The sequence below is a fragment of the Cannabis sativa genome, chromosome 6, assembly GCF_029168945.1.
Source record: "Cannabis sativa cultivar Pink pepper isolate KNU-18-1 chromosome 6, ASM2916894v1, whole genome shotgun sequence".
NCBI classification, from domain to species: Eukaryota; Viridiplantae; Streptophyta; class Magnoliopsida; order Rosales; family Cannabaceae; genus Cannabis; species Cannabis sativa.
In genome coordinates this window covers 42899421-42913673 of record NC_083606.1, presented here as the reverse complement: position 1 = coordinate 42913673, position 14253 = coordinate 42899421, and the positions used below count along the sequence as shown (strand labels likewise).

Here is a 14253-nt window from a genome sequence, read left to right as displayed (position 1 = left end):
TAATATAGATCAGAAATAACATTTAATGTTGCATGGTTCACATGATTTATTTCATGATTATATGTACATAATGTATGAATTCATCTGAAACCCTTTTCACATACTTGATCCTGTTTATTGTGTCGTCAACACATTGGAAAGTAAACATGACTATGTGAATAAAGTTTCCTAGATTTATCAGACATAGGGTTTTACTGATATGATAATCTACAACAGAGTTTACTTGCATTTGGAGAAGTGCTATGTTCTTTCCAGAGCATTGGTTAAAGTAAAGCTCAGGTTGGATGCATGGAGTATGCATCGAAAGGGACCGATATTGATCTTTGACTTAGATTTATTAAACTTACCGTAATATCTATTCAAGTCAATATCGCCTAGTTGATCCTAGATCAAATGATCTTAATCCTGTTATGATTAGGCTCAATTTCAGGAGGCTATTCGTGTTCTTTGATTTGTTAGTTAAGCCTACTTTTAGGTCTGGGTGATACGTACGTTTTGGGAACACGGTAGTGCAATTGAGTGGGAGCGCTAACATAAACATGGAATCTATAGCTTCTATCTGGGGAATAGTAAGTAAAGGATGATCTCCTTCGAGCTTGACCAAACGAAAATAAATGGTGGAGATCTCATTTCACATAAGCTGAAATATCATTTATACGGGGTTAAGTGTTTTAAGGATTAAATACATTGTAGGGTGTAACGGTAATCTAAACCCTTTACAGTGTAGATCATTCATATAGAGGATCATTGATCAAATTAGGATTATAACAATGGATAACTAATGATGTGTCTATATGGTGGAACATATAGAGCATTCTATATACTGAGAGTGCAATTCTAAGTTCTATGCGTGGATTCAACGAAGAATTAATAAGTCAGTGAATTTAGGTGATAAATTCTTGATCTACTTATTGGAAGCTCGGTTATATAGACCCATGGTCCCCGCACTAGTTGAGATAATATTGCTTGTAAGACTCATATAATTAGTTTTGATTAATCAATTATAATTCTCAAATTAGACTATGTCTATTTGTGAATTTTTCACTAAGTAAGGGTGAAATTGTAAAGAAAGAGTTTTAGGGGCATATTTGTTAATTATGATACTTTGTATGGTTCAATTAATAAATATGATAAATAAAAATATTATTTAATAATTATTTATAGTTATTAAATAGTTAGAATTGGCATTTAAATGGTTGAATTAGAAAATTGGCATTTTTGAGAAAATCAGATGCAGAAAAGATAAAACTGCAAAATTGCAAAAAGTGAGGCCCAAATCCACATGTATAGGGCCGGCCACTTTTGTAGGGAATTTAAACTGATATTTTCATTATTTTAATGCCAAATAATTCAAACCTAACCCTAATGGAATGCTATAAATAGATAGTGAAGGCTTCAGGAAATTTACACTTAAAATTTTCTACTTTTTCCTTCAGAGAAAAACCTGAGCCTTCTCTCTCCCTATCTGGCCGACCACTCCCTCTCTCTTTCTTCCCTCTTGAATTTCGAAATTCTTAGTGTCACGACCCGAGCCCTAGGCTGTGGCAGATGTGTAATATCCATAACTTGGGTGGTCAAAGGTCACACTTTGACCCTTGTAGGAAAATAAAGCTTATAAATGATCCTTTTATTTATATTACAAAATACTAATTTAAAAGAATGGATTAACTCCTATATTAATAAAAATATATTAGTAATAAAAATCAGGACCACTCATCAATATAAGAGAACAGTAATATCCCCACAGTTATGTAATCACCAAATAGATAGATTTAATAAGTCAATAAAATACCAAAATAATACCTAGCATCCATCATTTCTCATTTCTAACTAGTACATAGCTAATTTAAGTCATCCAGACCATCCATTGGTTCTTAAATACAAAATCAGTCTCATTAGAAGGTGAAAGAGTAAAATATGACTAAACTAATAACGACATTCCTTTCCCAACAGTACCATCCTCATCCACTAGCATCAAACTGAGTTCCTGGAATGGGAGAAAATAGGGGGTGAGCTTATGAAGCCCAGTAGGAAAACAACTAATATCAAAGGACCCTTGGTTTAATAAAATCCCTGCATGGTTAGCTTTATAAAAATAAAATGTCTCATCAACAGTATGAATATGTACAAATAAAATAGAGAGACCACAAATAATCACAAATCAAACGTCAAATGCATATCACACCGTCCACTAGACCCCTAGCTCTCAATACCAAATCATAGAAAACGACATCTAAAACCGGGTAGTCGCATCTGATACCCACCATAAATAACGGGGCTCAGATTTAATTCACTCCTGTACAGATTCTAGGTCTTTCACCTACAGGTGAGTGCACACCTGATCTACCTATGATGACACAGAGACTAGGTCGTGAAACAACAATATGCATCGAACATGATCAACATGGCTCTCATCAATATAACCAAAGCAGGCAAATAATAAGCATAACAAAAGAACATATTCCTTTTTATTTTCTAGAAAATTCGGCAGCATAACAGCTGTATTTTGAATAAACTCAAAAATCATAACCTGCATAAATATTTGCACACAAAAATATATTTGGCACTCGGTGCCCTGAACGATCCGTAAAATATGCAGATTAAGTTTTCAATTTTTCAAACAATTTTGTAAATCATAAAAATTGGAATATGTCTAATGTTATACAACGCATATAAAAATCAAGTCCAAAAATCAAGTTGAGTCCCTACCTCTCCCGAGTCGTTAAACTTTTTTCCAAAAGACGATCTTAAGCTCTCAAGTCCCGAGCTCCAATTGTTTAGTCCAAACTTACATATTACTCTCACCTATACCATCAAATGATTAAATAATTATCATCATCGCATTCTACATTCAAAACCGAGTCCAACGACATATAATATGACTATATTTAAAATTTGGGATTCCGAAACCTCACCTAAGCGGTGCACATTAACAATCGGTGGCGGTAAAAATTGGTGTACCGGAAATGTCGCCGAAAATAGGAGTAGTATATATCAAAACGACCACCTCGATGAGTAGATCACACTCATGCCAACCGTTTGTCAAAACGGTACACGAGGTCACCGGAAAGTCGCCGGAAAGGGGCGGAGCTACAAAAATGTCACCGGAAAAAGTTGTGAACCGGGAAAAATGGTTTAGTGTAGGCTGTTCTCCTCGACGAGCTGAGTTTAGTGGTGAAGACGATTCGTCAAACGGACGCCGGAGGTGACCGGAAAATCCGTTCAAAGTTTGAAATCCCAAACTTTGACTTGCGATCCCGAGTCAACGGCGGCGAGAGGAGCGGCGCCGCTTGGGGGGTGAGGTCGCCGGCACTTGGGCTTTCGATTTGTCCGGCGCGTTGGGTCGGGCGGTGGCCGGAGGTGGGTCGCCGGAGTGTGGTGGTTATGGAGGTTTATGGGTTTTATTTTTGGTATTTTAAAGAGAGAGAAAGAGAGAAAGATAGATAGAATGAGAGAGGGGGACGAAGGGGGTTCAGTAATATTCAAAATAATATATATTTTTTTTTTTTTACATACATATATATATTATTTTATTATTATTTTATATATATATAAAAGTACATTTGACTCGGTCAAACCGAGTCTTTTCATTTAGTGTGAGAGTAGTGCCCACACACAGCAAGTGATACCTCAATCATAGTGAGGAAGATCGTGAAGAAAGACTTTCAACAACAAGGAGTTTCAGCACTAAAGAATCAAAGAAAGAGATCCAGGTTCAGATATTGATAATGCTCTGCTACAGAAAGGAATCAAGGGCTAGATATCTGAACGGAAGGAGTCATATTATTCCGCTGCACCCAATGTAAGGTTTCTAATACTTTATATGTGTTTATTTCATCGTTTTAGAAAGTTAATATTTAGGGTGTTAATCAACATACTTGTGAGTAGATATAAGATCCTGGTAAAATAATTTCCAACATTATCATCTTGAGAGAGAGAGTATCAAAACTAAGTTATTGTTAGTTAGTTAATTAGTTAAGGTATCTTGAGTTAGTTATAGTTAGACAAGTTAGTTAAGTGAATCAGTTGATTACAGGTTACTAGTAACTGTATTGAGTCTTGTACTTGAGTTCTATAAACTTATACTTTGTACTTTTCATTAACAATTAACAATCAATTATGAACATAGATGTCTCTATCTATTTCTCTCTACAATTCTGTAACTAATACATTGTGTGACTACAAAAATTTGACAAAATAAATAATAAAAAGTATTAGAATTAGTCTCAAATATTAATGTGTGAAAATAAAATATTATATATAAAATAAATAAATTACTTTTTTTTTATTATGAATTAATTTTGAGATGAAATCTCGTACACTTTTAACCACACCTTACAAATTCTAATAAAAAGTCTTACAACCAGAAATAGAGTAGCACACAAATAATTAATAAAGTATTATGTAAGATAGTAATAACATATGGTTTAAATTTTATTACTTAAAAAGTTTTAACAGGCGGTACAGATTTTAAGTAGCAGAAAATAAAATACAATTAAATATAAACAAAATTTTACCGTTCGAAAACGTTGGACGGTTAAGTTATCCATTTGAAAACATTGGTTTGAAATTTGTTCTTTTTTAAGCTTTGTTAGAGAATCTCTAATGGAATGCCAAAAAAGTGATGTATTGCTATATTTTAGCACACTTAAGAAAAATTATACTCCAATGGTGTTCTAAAAAATGTTCTAAATTTAGCACCAGTGGCAGAACTGCATGAACTTATGGGGTGGCCATGCCCCCCCCCCCCCTTTATTTTTTTTTTAAAAAAAAAAAAAAAAGAAAAAAGTATACATAAAGATATAAATTAAATTAGAATAATTAGAATTTACTTATTAGAAAAATGTGATAATTTTCTTATTAGTAAGCCTAATAATAAATTATAAAATTGAAATTGACAAAGAAACTCAAACCCAAAGCCCATTTAAATTAATTATCTATTTTCTGTTAAAAAGTGACAAAAAAAATTAATAATATAAAAAAAATTAATAATATAATTTATTTCTAAAGAGTATGTTTGTGTGATATATATTCCTTTGTGTATTTATATATGTGTTTTTATGATGTCCAATACCATATTGATATGATGTCTTACAAGTGGTTAGTAGTTCCATATATTATTTATTAAATTAAAATATTTGGGATTGAATATTATTTTACACCAATAGTACTTGGCACTGTAAGGTGCTCCTTAGCATTTTTCATTATCTAATACACATTGTATAAATCTAATTATCTTTTTATTTTAATTTATAAAATACTACCTTCTAAAAAAAAAAAATAAGTGAAAATATATTTTATTTGGCCTCTCCTTGTGTTCCGCCACTATTTAGCACATATTAAATGTTGGTTCAAATTTGACACAAGATTAAATTTAGCCTACAATAAATGTTACTCTTTTTATTTACTATAATAACACTAATTATTATCATTCAATGGACTTTTACTTTTTCTTATTTTATATCTTATGTATTGTGCTCAAATTTTAGAACCTCCATGGTCTTACAGTCCAAAACAAGGGTGTTACTTCATTACTTGTTAGTGAGAACACGTGTCTAATTCCAATCCACGTAGAATGGTAACGACGGGATACAGTTTTTGACAGATGATGAAGATCCCATCCCGTATGCCCGTTCGGTTCAACATATGATCGTTTGCACTGAAACCCGCTGCTTTAGCACACGTGCGCTACCGTGCTGGGAAAAGACAAATAATCATGAGATTTTATTAAGTGAATCAACAACACGTGTGAAACAAAACAGGCTTAGTGTCCACGTGTCAGACAAGTTACAAGATGCTCACGTGAGACAGAAACTGAAGAAGATGCTCAACTGGTTTTATTTGTATCATCATCATCATCCTCTTCGTTATTTGTAAATTAATGTACACAAATATAAAATAAAACAAATCCAGAAGAGTTTTATTGAAATTTCACAAAGCATGCACTGGCACATAGTACATAATACACCATCACAATACTTTCACTAGCTAGTAGCTATCGATGATGGGACTAGAGATGGTGACTAACTTTTCCAATGACCATGCCCAAGTGATGCCCATCTCATTGTTCGTTGCGGTACTATGCCTTTGCCTCATTATTGGTCACTTGCTTGAAGAGAGTCGTTGGGTTAATGAATCCATCACCGCCATTTTCTTAGTAAGTTTCAAACAGGACTACCACACAACTTTCCTCTGTTTTAATCTGACTTTGTATTAACCATTGCAAAAATACTATATGAACGAAAAATGACAGCGGCTATTAATTATATGTATAGTTAGTATAGTTACGACAGTATTCTTACCGTGATTGTAATTTGAGTAGCTGTTGATATGTGACGTAAAAGATCACCGTGATCTAAATTTTGTTTATGGTAAACAGGGGATCATAGCAGGGACTGTCATATTGGTTATGAGCAAGGGCAAGAGTTCTCATATCCTTACTTTTGATGAAGAATTGTTCTTCATTTACCTTCTTCCGCCTATAATTTTTAATGCAGGGTAAGATCTTCATCATCATACTGCGTTTTATAACTGTGTACTTCCGTTGCTCATGATCATGGATGTATATATGTGTTAGGTTCCAAGTGAAGAAAAAACAATTCTTCCACAACTTCTTAACCATCATGCTATTTGGTGTGATTGGTGTTTTCATTTCCACTTCGATCATAACGTGCGGTAATTATTTCAATCACTTATTATTATTACTATTATTAATTCACTGCATATATATTATATAGAGTGGGGCTATTCTAAAGGTCTTTCCACTTACTTTTGACCTAGGCAGCTGGTGGTTATTCTCTAAGTTGGGTTTCAATGGTCTGAATGTGCGGGACTTTCTTGGTTAGATACTTATTTATTATGAAGATAATTATATATGTATTGTATATATGACAATTCTCTTGCCGTTTGTCATAAAGTTCATGTACAATATTGGGATGTAACTGTATTTGCAAACGAACTTGTGTGCTTTGCTTCAGCTATAGGAACAATATTCTCGTCAACTGATACAGTGTGCACCCTGCAGGTTAGTCAGCACTTGAACTTGAGGTTTGGTTCTATTCCATTCCATCCTGATCTTTCATTTAGTTTTTTATTTATTTATTTATTTATATAAATAATAATAACAATAATAATAATAATAATTCAACTATACATATTCTATATTTTGTTGTTGAATAGTTTAAGATATCATATATATATAAATATATATGTAATAGGTGCTTCATCAAGATGAAACCCCATTACTATACAGCTTAGTATTTGGGGAAGGAGTGGTGAATGATGCAACATCAGTTGTTCTATTCAATGCAGTACAAAAGATTGATATTACTCGGTTTAGTAGCAAGACTGTTTTCCGTGTCTTGGGTGATTTTCTCTATTTGTTTTTCACAAGCACAGTTCTCGGAATCATGGTAAGTGTACATACGTACTTTTCCATTGATTAGTTCGTTATTATTACTAATAGTTTGTAAATACTTGGCTCAGCATTTTCTGCTGTCTGATAGTGTTTATGTGCTTCCAGTCTGGACTTTTGACGTCATATGTCCTTAAGGCCCTCTGCTTTGGAAGGCAAGTTGACTACCGCTGTTAAAGATTAGCAAAAGGAAATGGCCAGAATTTGGCATTTCTTCAAATGTTTTAGTGTCTGGTTTTCAGTTAGTATTAACTCATACATGATTGTGTATATATAAATCAGCTTTTGTATTTGTTTTGCTTACAGACATTCGAGTATTCGTGAAATTGCCTTGATGGTGTTAATGGCTTATCTATCGTACATGTTGGCTGAGGTGAAAACATTATTGAATATGCCTATGATAAGATTTATATTATCTTATTATCTTATCAATACTTGTACAGTTTTTACCATCTCAATTATTTCTCTTTTGTAGCTGTTCAATCTGAGTGGAATACTTACAGTTTTCTTTTGCGGTATTCTCATGTCTCACTATGCATGGCATAACGTAGCAGAAACTTCTAGAATCACAACCAGGTATGGTTGAGCAGATTATGTTGCTGGGTTTTCCTTCTATTTCTACCTAACAATTATTTCACACACCAATCTGATTTTTGGTTTTTGGTTTTTGTCTCCTCAGAAATGTATTTGCTATGATGTCATTTGTTGCAGAGACATTCATATTTCTTTATGTGGGAATGGATGCTCTTGACATGGAGAAGTGGAAGATGTCTAAGTTAAAGTACTTTTTTCAAGTCACAGTTAGTACCTATTAGTTACACTATTGTAGTTCAATTGTATTTTATTTTAAATAAACTTCTCTTTGGTTGCAGTTTTAGTACTTCCATAAGCATTTGGAGTACACTAATCTTACTGGTGTCGCTTGGCCGTGCTGCATTCGTTTTCCCTCTCTCTGTTCTTTCCAATTACATGAACAAATCGCATTCTGATGGAGTATCTAATCTCACATTCAAACACATGGTCAGTCACTTGTTAATCACAAGTTTGATTACAATTAGGTACCAAAATTAAATGATCGTACTAATGTAATGCTACCTCTTCAGATCGTCATATGGTGGGCTGGACTTATGAGGGGAGCTGTTTCTATAGCTTTAGCATTTGAAAAGGTGTGTGCTTTGCTTACATTAAACAAAACTTGTACATGAACTATCTTCTAATTCATTTGATTACTATAATTCTGATCATTTTGATGCTTTTGGCTAGTGAAGTTCACATTTTATGGTGTTACTTCGGACCCCATCAATGCTTCAATGATCACAATCACCATAATTGTTGTTCTTTTCAGTACAGTGGTAAGTGAGCAATTTTACTTTGTTCCTTATGAACTGAAATTTCCTTGGGCATGAATTATATTTACCTCAAAATTGCTAATAACAGGTATTTGGTCTTCTAACTAAGCCACTAATAAACTGTCTTCTTCCCCATCACATGACTAACGTCATTAATGGACAAAGGTCAAAAGACCTTATAGAGGACATGACCCCTCCTTTGCTCTCCTTTGAAGAATCTGCCACAACCAACATCCTTCGAGCTAAGAATAGTCTTACCATGTTAATGGAAAGGCCTGTATACACTATTCACTCCTACTGGAGAAGGTTTGATGATGCTTACATGAGACCCATCTTTGGTGGCCCTCGGGAACATCAACTGCCAACATAAGTGAATGACTTGAGTATCATGAGCATCTAGTTTAAGTCCAAACAAAAGATGACTGATTCAAGGGCATAACAGAAAAGTACTGAGGTAAACACTGAAGCAGTTATGTATGCGAAGTGGTACCAAATTTTTAGTTCCTTTTGTTTCCGACTATGAGCCCAGAAAGTGACTTGGGTATTTTCTTAGATGGGGTTGAACTTTTTATCATTTTGCTATTATGAACGCTCCTTATGTTGAAAGTTTTTGTAAATTGAGAGAGATGTATATTTTAATCTCTTGCGTTAATAAGAGAATATGTTCAAGGCACTACGCTTAAGCATAGTACTAGTGTCGTGTCTACGCCATGTACCAAAAATACTAGTATGGACCTGAATGGCATCCACAACCAGATCGCATAACATTACAAGGTCGCTCATGAAGAAAATATTACATTAGACAAACATCGTCTTTAAAAGTTGATTTCGCAAAATTTAATCTTGACAAGGAATCACTTTTATTAAATAAGATAAAATGCAAGAGATCACAATCGTGCGACACTGAATTATTCCAACGGGCAAATTCCTTTCAGCTGTTTCTCTCTGATGCTTCAAGCCACTGGATATAAAAAAAAAAACTAATGATTAGAGACACGACATAAAGCCAAAGTCCATACCAGCTCATACCATGCTCATGTATGTATGTAACAATAAGAAATAAGATAATCTTTCAAATGCAACAATTATGAGCATTTAGTAACATTACCTTGGCATTCCCGTGGTGCTTTCAGGCCACATTTCTGAGGCAGTTCAACAGCTCGTGCAGGGTCGACACCGAATGCAGGAAGTGCAGACTTGTACTTACAAAGACACGACAAGTTGACCTGGTGAATTAGAGCACAACATTGCTCATCCGGTGATTTACCTTGCAATGCAGGTAGGCATACTGCAAGCTTGCTGGATTCAATGTTGCACAAAACTACAGCACTGGTACTCCCCAACAATGATATCATGCTGAAAATAGCCAGAAGTATCCAATAGACCACTACTTTAGAACCGCTCTTGGCCATTTTATTGTATAACTATCTGCCTAAACTAAGACTCTGAGGGGCTTACATTCGACAATATTATTTATAGGAGAGCTTCATAGGATTTTTAAATGTTTTGTTATTATGTTTAGTTTGTCATGTGAACCTAGCCATGTGGGAGAGGTCACGGGACAAAAGAACCACATAATAGAAAAGTCGTGGTTCTGAACAGCACATGTCCACTAATGAATTGGCACATTATTCTAAAGTTGTGTCGCACTAGATCACAAATTATCAAACCTCACAAATACAAGTGTTAATTGTCTTTGTTAATTTACATACATATGGCGATTTGACATATAATTAATACAGAAACTTGAATAAGCCTTTGTAAATTCATCTTTTTGTTTCATGTCTTATAAAAAAAATATATTTTATAAATAATATATACTGTTTTCAATACAGTACAAGGTTTCGAAAAAAAAAAAAATAGTATTGCATATAATGCATAATGATCAACCAACTCAGGTTAACTCAAGATGGTATGAGGGGGGGTATGCGAACTTGGGGGAAGACATCCGATCCCCATTTTGTATAAAAAAATAATGAACGTATTTAACAAGGGGAATTATATCCTTACATGGGGTATTGTAAGAACAAGGCCTATACATAAATAAAAAACCATGAAAATACGTACAGAACTTGTAAGCTGCAGACCATTGAAACAAAATAAATAAATAAACATCATTCAACACTGAAAATGAGCTAATAACAACTAAATACATGATACTTTGTGTTTTTTTCTTCAACCATTCCTTCTACTTCTGCCCTTTTTTACAGGTGTTAGAAATTTCCACGGGTCATTCTAACCTAACTAGTCAGTCAATCCATAACCCTAGATCCATGGCGCCACTAACAAATATTGGCCACGACCTCATACATTATATAGATAACTATAGCTTCCCTATCATCGATATCAACGAGCAAATACCAACTGATCTGCAACTGCAAACAAAACAGACATCCCATCAATTTTTTTTGGACAAAAAGTTGAGAACTTTTACAGAAACCACCTGGTTAAATGATAGGCTGGAAAACCATCATATAAGACAACAAAGTCTTGGCATGCATTAGCTAAATGGTAATTTTCCTTTTCTCAACTCAAAAATAAAATAAACGAATTAGATACAGTTCTTACCAGAAAACAGCCAATCAAGGTTTTTGGCATATATGGCTGCGTGCCAAAGCCTCTGGCATCCCCAGTGTGGAGATGCTATCACAACCAAAGAGCTCTTGAAGCTTTGAATCACATATTATAGCCATGGGGTTTAAAGGATCCTACATATGTCCCAGCAAAAACAGAAAAATAGTCAGCACAGCTGTTCCAAACGGCAACATCTTCACACTAAATCAGGAGTCAATTGACAACTGAAAGTTTCACTGATGAAGTGCTATATTAAGGTCAACTACGTGAAAGGAAGTGGTAAAAATATAAAACAATCAAACAAAAAGAGAGCTCAATAAGAGATTTCCATGGAAATTTAGAGGGATATTCAAACTCTGCAAGCAGGGCCATTCTATATCCCTTGTTTTCCTTCTTTTTAGAGTGGTGAGAAAGTATGGTGCATACCTCAAGATTGTTGACCTTAATGTATTCCCAGATACGTCTTAAAACCTCTGACTGGAGCATTTCCCTTCCACCAACACCAAAAAACTTTGCAAGTTCTTCAGATACAATCACAGAAGGACCAGAATCTGTGCCCTTTGCACCAGACTCAACCTCCACCTTAGCCTTCTTAGGAGTTTCTAAGAGCGTAAAAAACAAGCAAATTCATTAGTCTAAGTATATGGTGTTTCATACATATTTGAAACACACAGAAATCAATGAGCATTGAGCAACTATAAAACATACGTACTTGAAGGTTCGAGAGGTATAATATGTTTAGCAAGTAATTTGTTCATTTTGAACATATCAGTACAGTCCGTCTCAAATACCAATCGCAGCTCATCATTGCATATTATTTTCCTTTTGTTACTAGGATCTTGGAGATTATTCCTCCTTATGTAAGCCCACAGTTGCTTAACTATCTAAAGAAAAAGATAATGGAACACAATCAAAATCATATAACTTGAAGTAGAAACCAAAAACTAACAAAAAAATACGATCTATGAATCTGAACCTCAGTCCTTGGAAGAGCAGGCTGGCCAACAATAGTCTGAAGTTCTGGTGAAACACCACAAAGTTTGTTTAGTCCCCCTGGGCCACCTTTCCTCTTAGGTTTAGTTTGAGTACTGTAACAATAACAAGAGCAAATAACAATGATCATCTAAAATATATTAAATATCTTTATATATTAAAAGTGCCTATCTAACGGCATTTCTTGGTTTAACAGAATATACTTTAAAAATAAAAGAATATTCTGTTAAATTTAACGATAAGTGTGATCTCCCGTTAACTTTCAAAAATATATAAATAATTAAACCAAAAAATTAAACAATCTTTTTTTAAACGTTTAAACCAAATAATTAAATCAAAAAAATTAAATAATCTTTTTTTAAATTAAAAAAAAAACATCCTAGCCACATATCTCTCTAAACAAATATTAATATTGTTACAGGATTTTTTTTTTAAACCCAAAAAATTAAGCAATCTTTTTTTTAAACGTTTAAACCCAATAATTAAACCCAAAAAATTAAACAATCTTTTTTAAATTAAAAAAAAAACTACACCAATACCCACTCTAAATAACAATCATCAATATAAAATTTAAACTCTATATAAAAAAAATCGTTTATAACATAAAATATTTGAATAACAATGTGTATATTATAGGTTTATATACACAATTATGACATTCTTAACAATTAGTTTTATAAAACATATCGTTTATAACATAATTTACAATTAGTCACTAAATTCTTAAACAAAAACCGCTAGAACTTAAAATAAAATTAATATTTACGTGGCTCGCTACGTAACTCTGTTCTAGTATATATATATGTATCTATCTCTCTCATATACCCCTGGACACACACATGCACAAAGTTTTAATTTTTCAGTTGATCTAGTTTACTTACCCTACATAACTTAATACGCATAACTGAGCTTCATTTATACCTTTAATTTCACTACAAAACAAAAGGCTATCCTTAAAACTAAGAAAGTTATAATTTGGCATTCAATAAAGGCATGCCTTTGAATTTCTTAAAACCCGTTTAAATCCCCCAGAGTCCAGATAATTGACAAATAAAGCCAGCAATAAATCCAATACTCAAAATTTATACATGAGTACATAACTACATATATATAATGTTATATTTAAAAAATAAATACATAAATAAAAGAAACAAACCCCTCTTTAGGGCGGTCGGTAGCAGAAACGGGCTCATCTTTGGCGGTGACCGCGTGGTTAACCGGCGGTGGCTGAGGATGGATAGAAAAAGTCTGGAAGGCGGATGGAGTAGGGTGAAAATTAGGGTTTTGGTGAGGAGCAAAACGATCATTGAGCTGAGGAGGCGGAGGGTGAGGCTGAGACTGAGACTGGTGCTGGGGCTGGGGTTGTTGGTGTTGCTGGGGCGCAGTGGGGTGAGCTCGGAAGATGAAATGGATCTGGTTTCGGATGAAATCAGCCTTGTGGGAAAGGTCTTGGCCTAGCTTCTTCTCCAGCTCCTGAACAAGGTCGTTTAAAGAGTTGATTCCGCTGTTGTTGGACGATTCCTGAATTAGGGTTTGCAGAGCCTGCGAAATTTCCTGGTCCGTTACCATTTCTACTTCTCACTGCTTTCATATATTTCACCCTCTTTCTCTCTCTCTCTCTAAAAGAAAAGCTTATCTCTCTCTCTCTCCTCGATCTTACATTTCTTTCTCTCTCTCCTTGGTAATGACAATACAGTCCACACCGTATGAGTTTTACCTGGCTACCGCAACTGTTACTGTTTGATTTGTGAAGGTCTAATCAATATTTGCTACGTGTCCTAAAGAGCATCTGTATTGGGACAACACTCATTCTTGCTAAAAAATATTGTTATTGGGCACTAGTACTACTTAGTACCTTCTAAACATGTTGTTTTGCGATTGGTTAGCGATAATCTCTAAAAATTATTAAATTAAACTACATGG

The 14253-nt window shown here is 34.1% G+C and overlaps 3 protein-coding genes and 1 long non-coding RNA gene across 4 annotated transcripts; 1 reads left to right on the top strand and 3 right to left on the bottom strand.

Annotated features, from left to right (window-relative positions):
• Positions 1-1747: 1747 nt before the first annotated feature.
• Positions 1748-3586, bottom strand: LOC133038847 (uncharacterized). Its single transcript, XR_009688400.1, has 2 exons — positions 2710-3586; positions 1748-1987 (listed from the first exon to the last, which is right to left on the bottom strand). It is a non-coding gene; the product is annotated as an uncharacterized LOC133038847 (long non-coding RNA).
• Positions 3587-5874: 2288 nt separating this feature from the next.
• LOC115724703 (sodium/hydrogen exchanger 4) lies at positions 5875-9446 on the top strand. Its single transcript, XM_030654043.2, has 14 exons — positions 5875-6157; positions 6380-6498; positions 6578-6675; positions 6781-6840; positions 6978-7024; positions 7218-7412; positions 7523-7569; positions 7721-7787; positions 7890-7990; positions 8094-8195; positions 8287-8434; positions 8518-8580; positions 8683-8766; positions 8852-9446. Exons 1-14 carry the CDS (start codon positions 6002-6004, stop codon positions 9131-9133), a joined length of 1569 nt encoding a protein of 522 aa, XP_030509903.2. The 5' UTR covers positions 5875-6001; the 3' UTR covers positions 9134-9446.
• Positions 9447-9538: 92 nt separating this feature from the next.
• LOC115724704 (putative lipid-transfer protein DIR1) lies at positions 9539-10561 on the bottom strand. The gene is made up of 2 exons (XM_030654044.2): positions 9872-10561; positions 9539-9724 (listed from the first exon to the last, which is right to left on the bottom strand). The coding sequence occupies exons 1-2, from the start codon at positions 10173-10175 to the stop codon at positions 9717-9719; spliced, it is 312 nt and encodes a 103-aa protein (XP_030509904.1). The 5' UTR covers positions 10176-10561; the 3' UTR covers positions 9539-9716.
• Positions 10562-10688: 127 nt separating this feature from the next.
• Positions 10689-14022, bottom strand: LOC115706553 (uncharacterized). The gene is made up of 6 exons (XM_030634242.2): positions 13487-14022; positions 12314-12425; positions 12050-12221; positions 11764-11939; positions 11332-11471; positions 10689-11138 (listed from the first exon to the last, which is right to left on the bottom strand). The coding sequence occupies exons 1-5, from the start codon at positions 13897-13899 to the stop codon at positions 11346-11348; spliced, it is 999 nt and encodes a 332-aa protein (XP_030490102.2). The 5' UTR covers positions 13900-14022; the 3' UTR covers positions 10689-11138; positions 11332-11345.
• Between the last annotated feature and the right edge of the window lie 231 nt (positions 14023-14253).

Coding starts and splice junctions, on each gene's coding strand:
- LOC115724703 (XM_030654043.2), top strand. CDS start 6,002: ATGATGGGACTAGAGATGGTGACTAACTTTTCCAATGACCATGCCCAA. Junction 6,158..6,379: donor CCATCACCGCCATTTTCTTA/GTAAGTTTCAAA, acceptor TATGGTAAACAG/GGGATCATAGCAGGGACTGT. Junction 8,581..8,682: donor TAGCTTTAGCATTTGAAAAG/GTGTGTGCTTTG, acceptor TGGCTAGTGAAG/TTCACATTTTATGGTGTTAC.
- LOC115724704 (XM_030654044.2), bottom strand. CDS start 10,175: ATGGCCAAGAGCGGTTCTAAAGTAGTGGTCTATTGGATACTTCTGGCT.
- LOC115706553 (XM_030634242.2), bottom strand. CDS start 13,899: ATGGTAACGGACCAGGAAATTTCGCAGGCTCTGCAAACCCTAATTCAG. Junction 12,426..13,486: donor ACCGACCGCCCTAAAGAGGG/GTTTGTTTCTTT, acceptor TTATTGTTACAG/TACTCAAACTAAACCTAAGA. Junction 11,472..11,763: donor TTAAGGTCAACAATCTTGAG/GTATGCACCATA, acceptor GGACATATGTAG/GATCCTTTAAACCCCATGGC.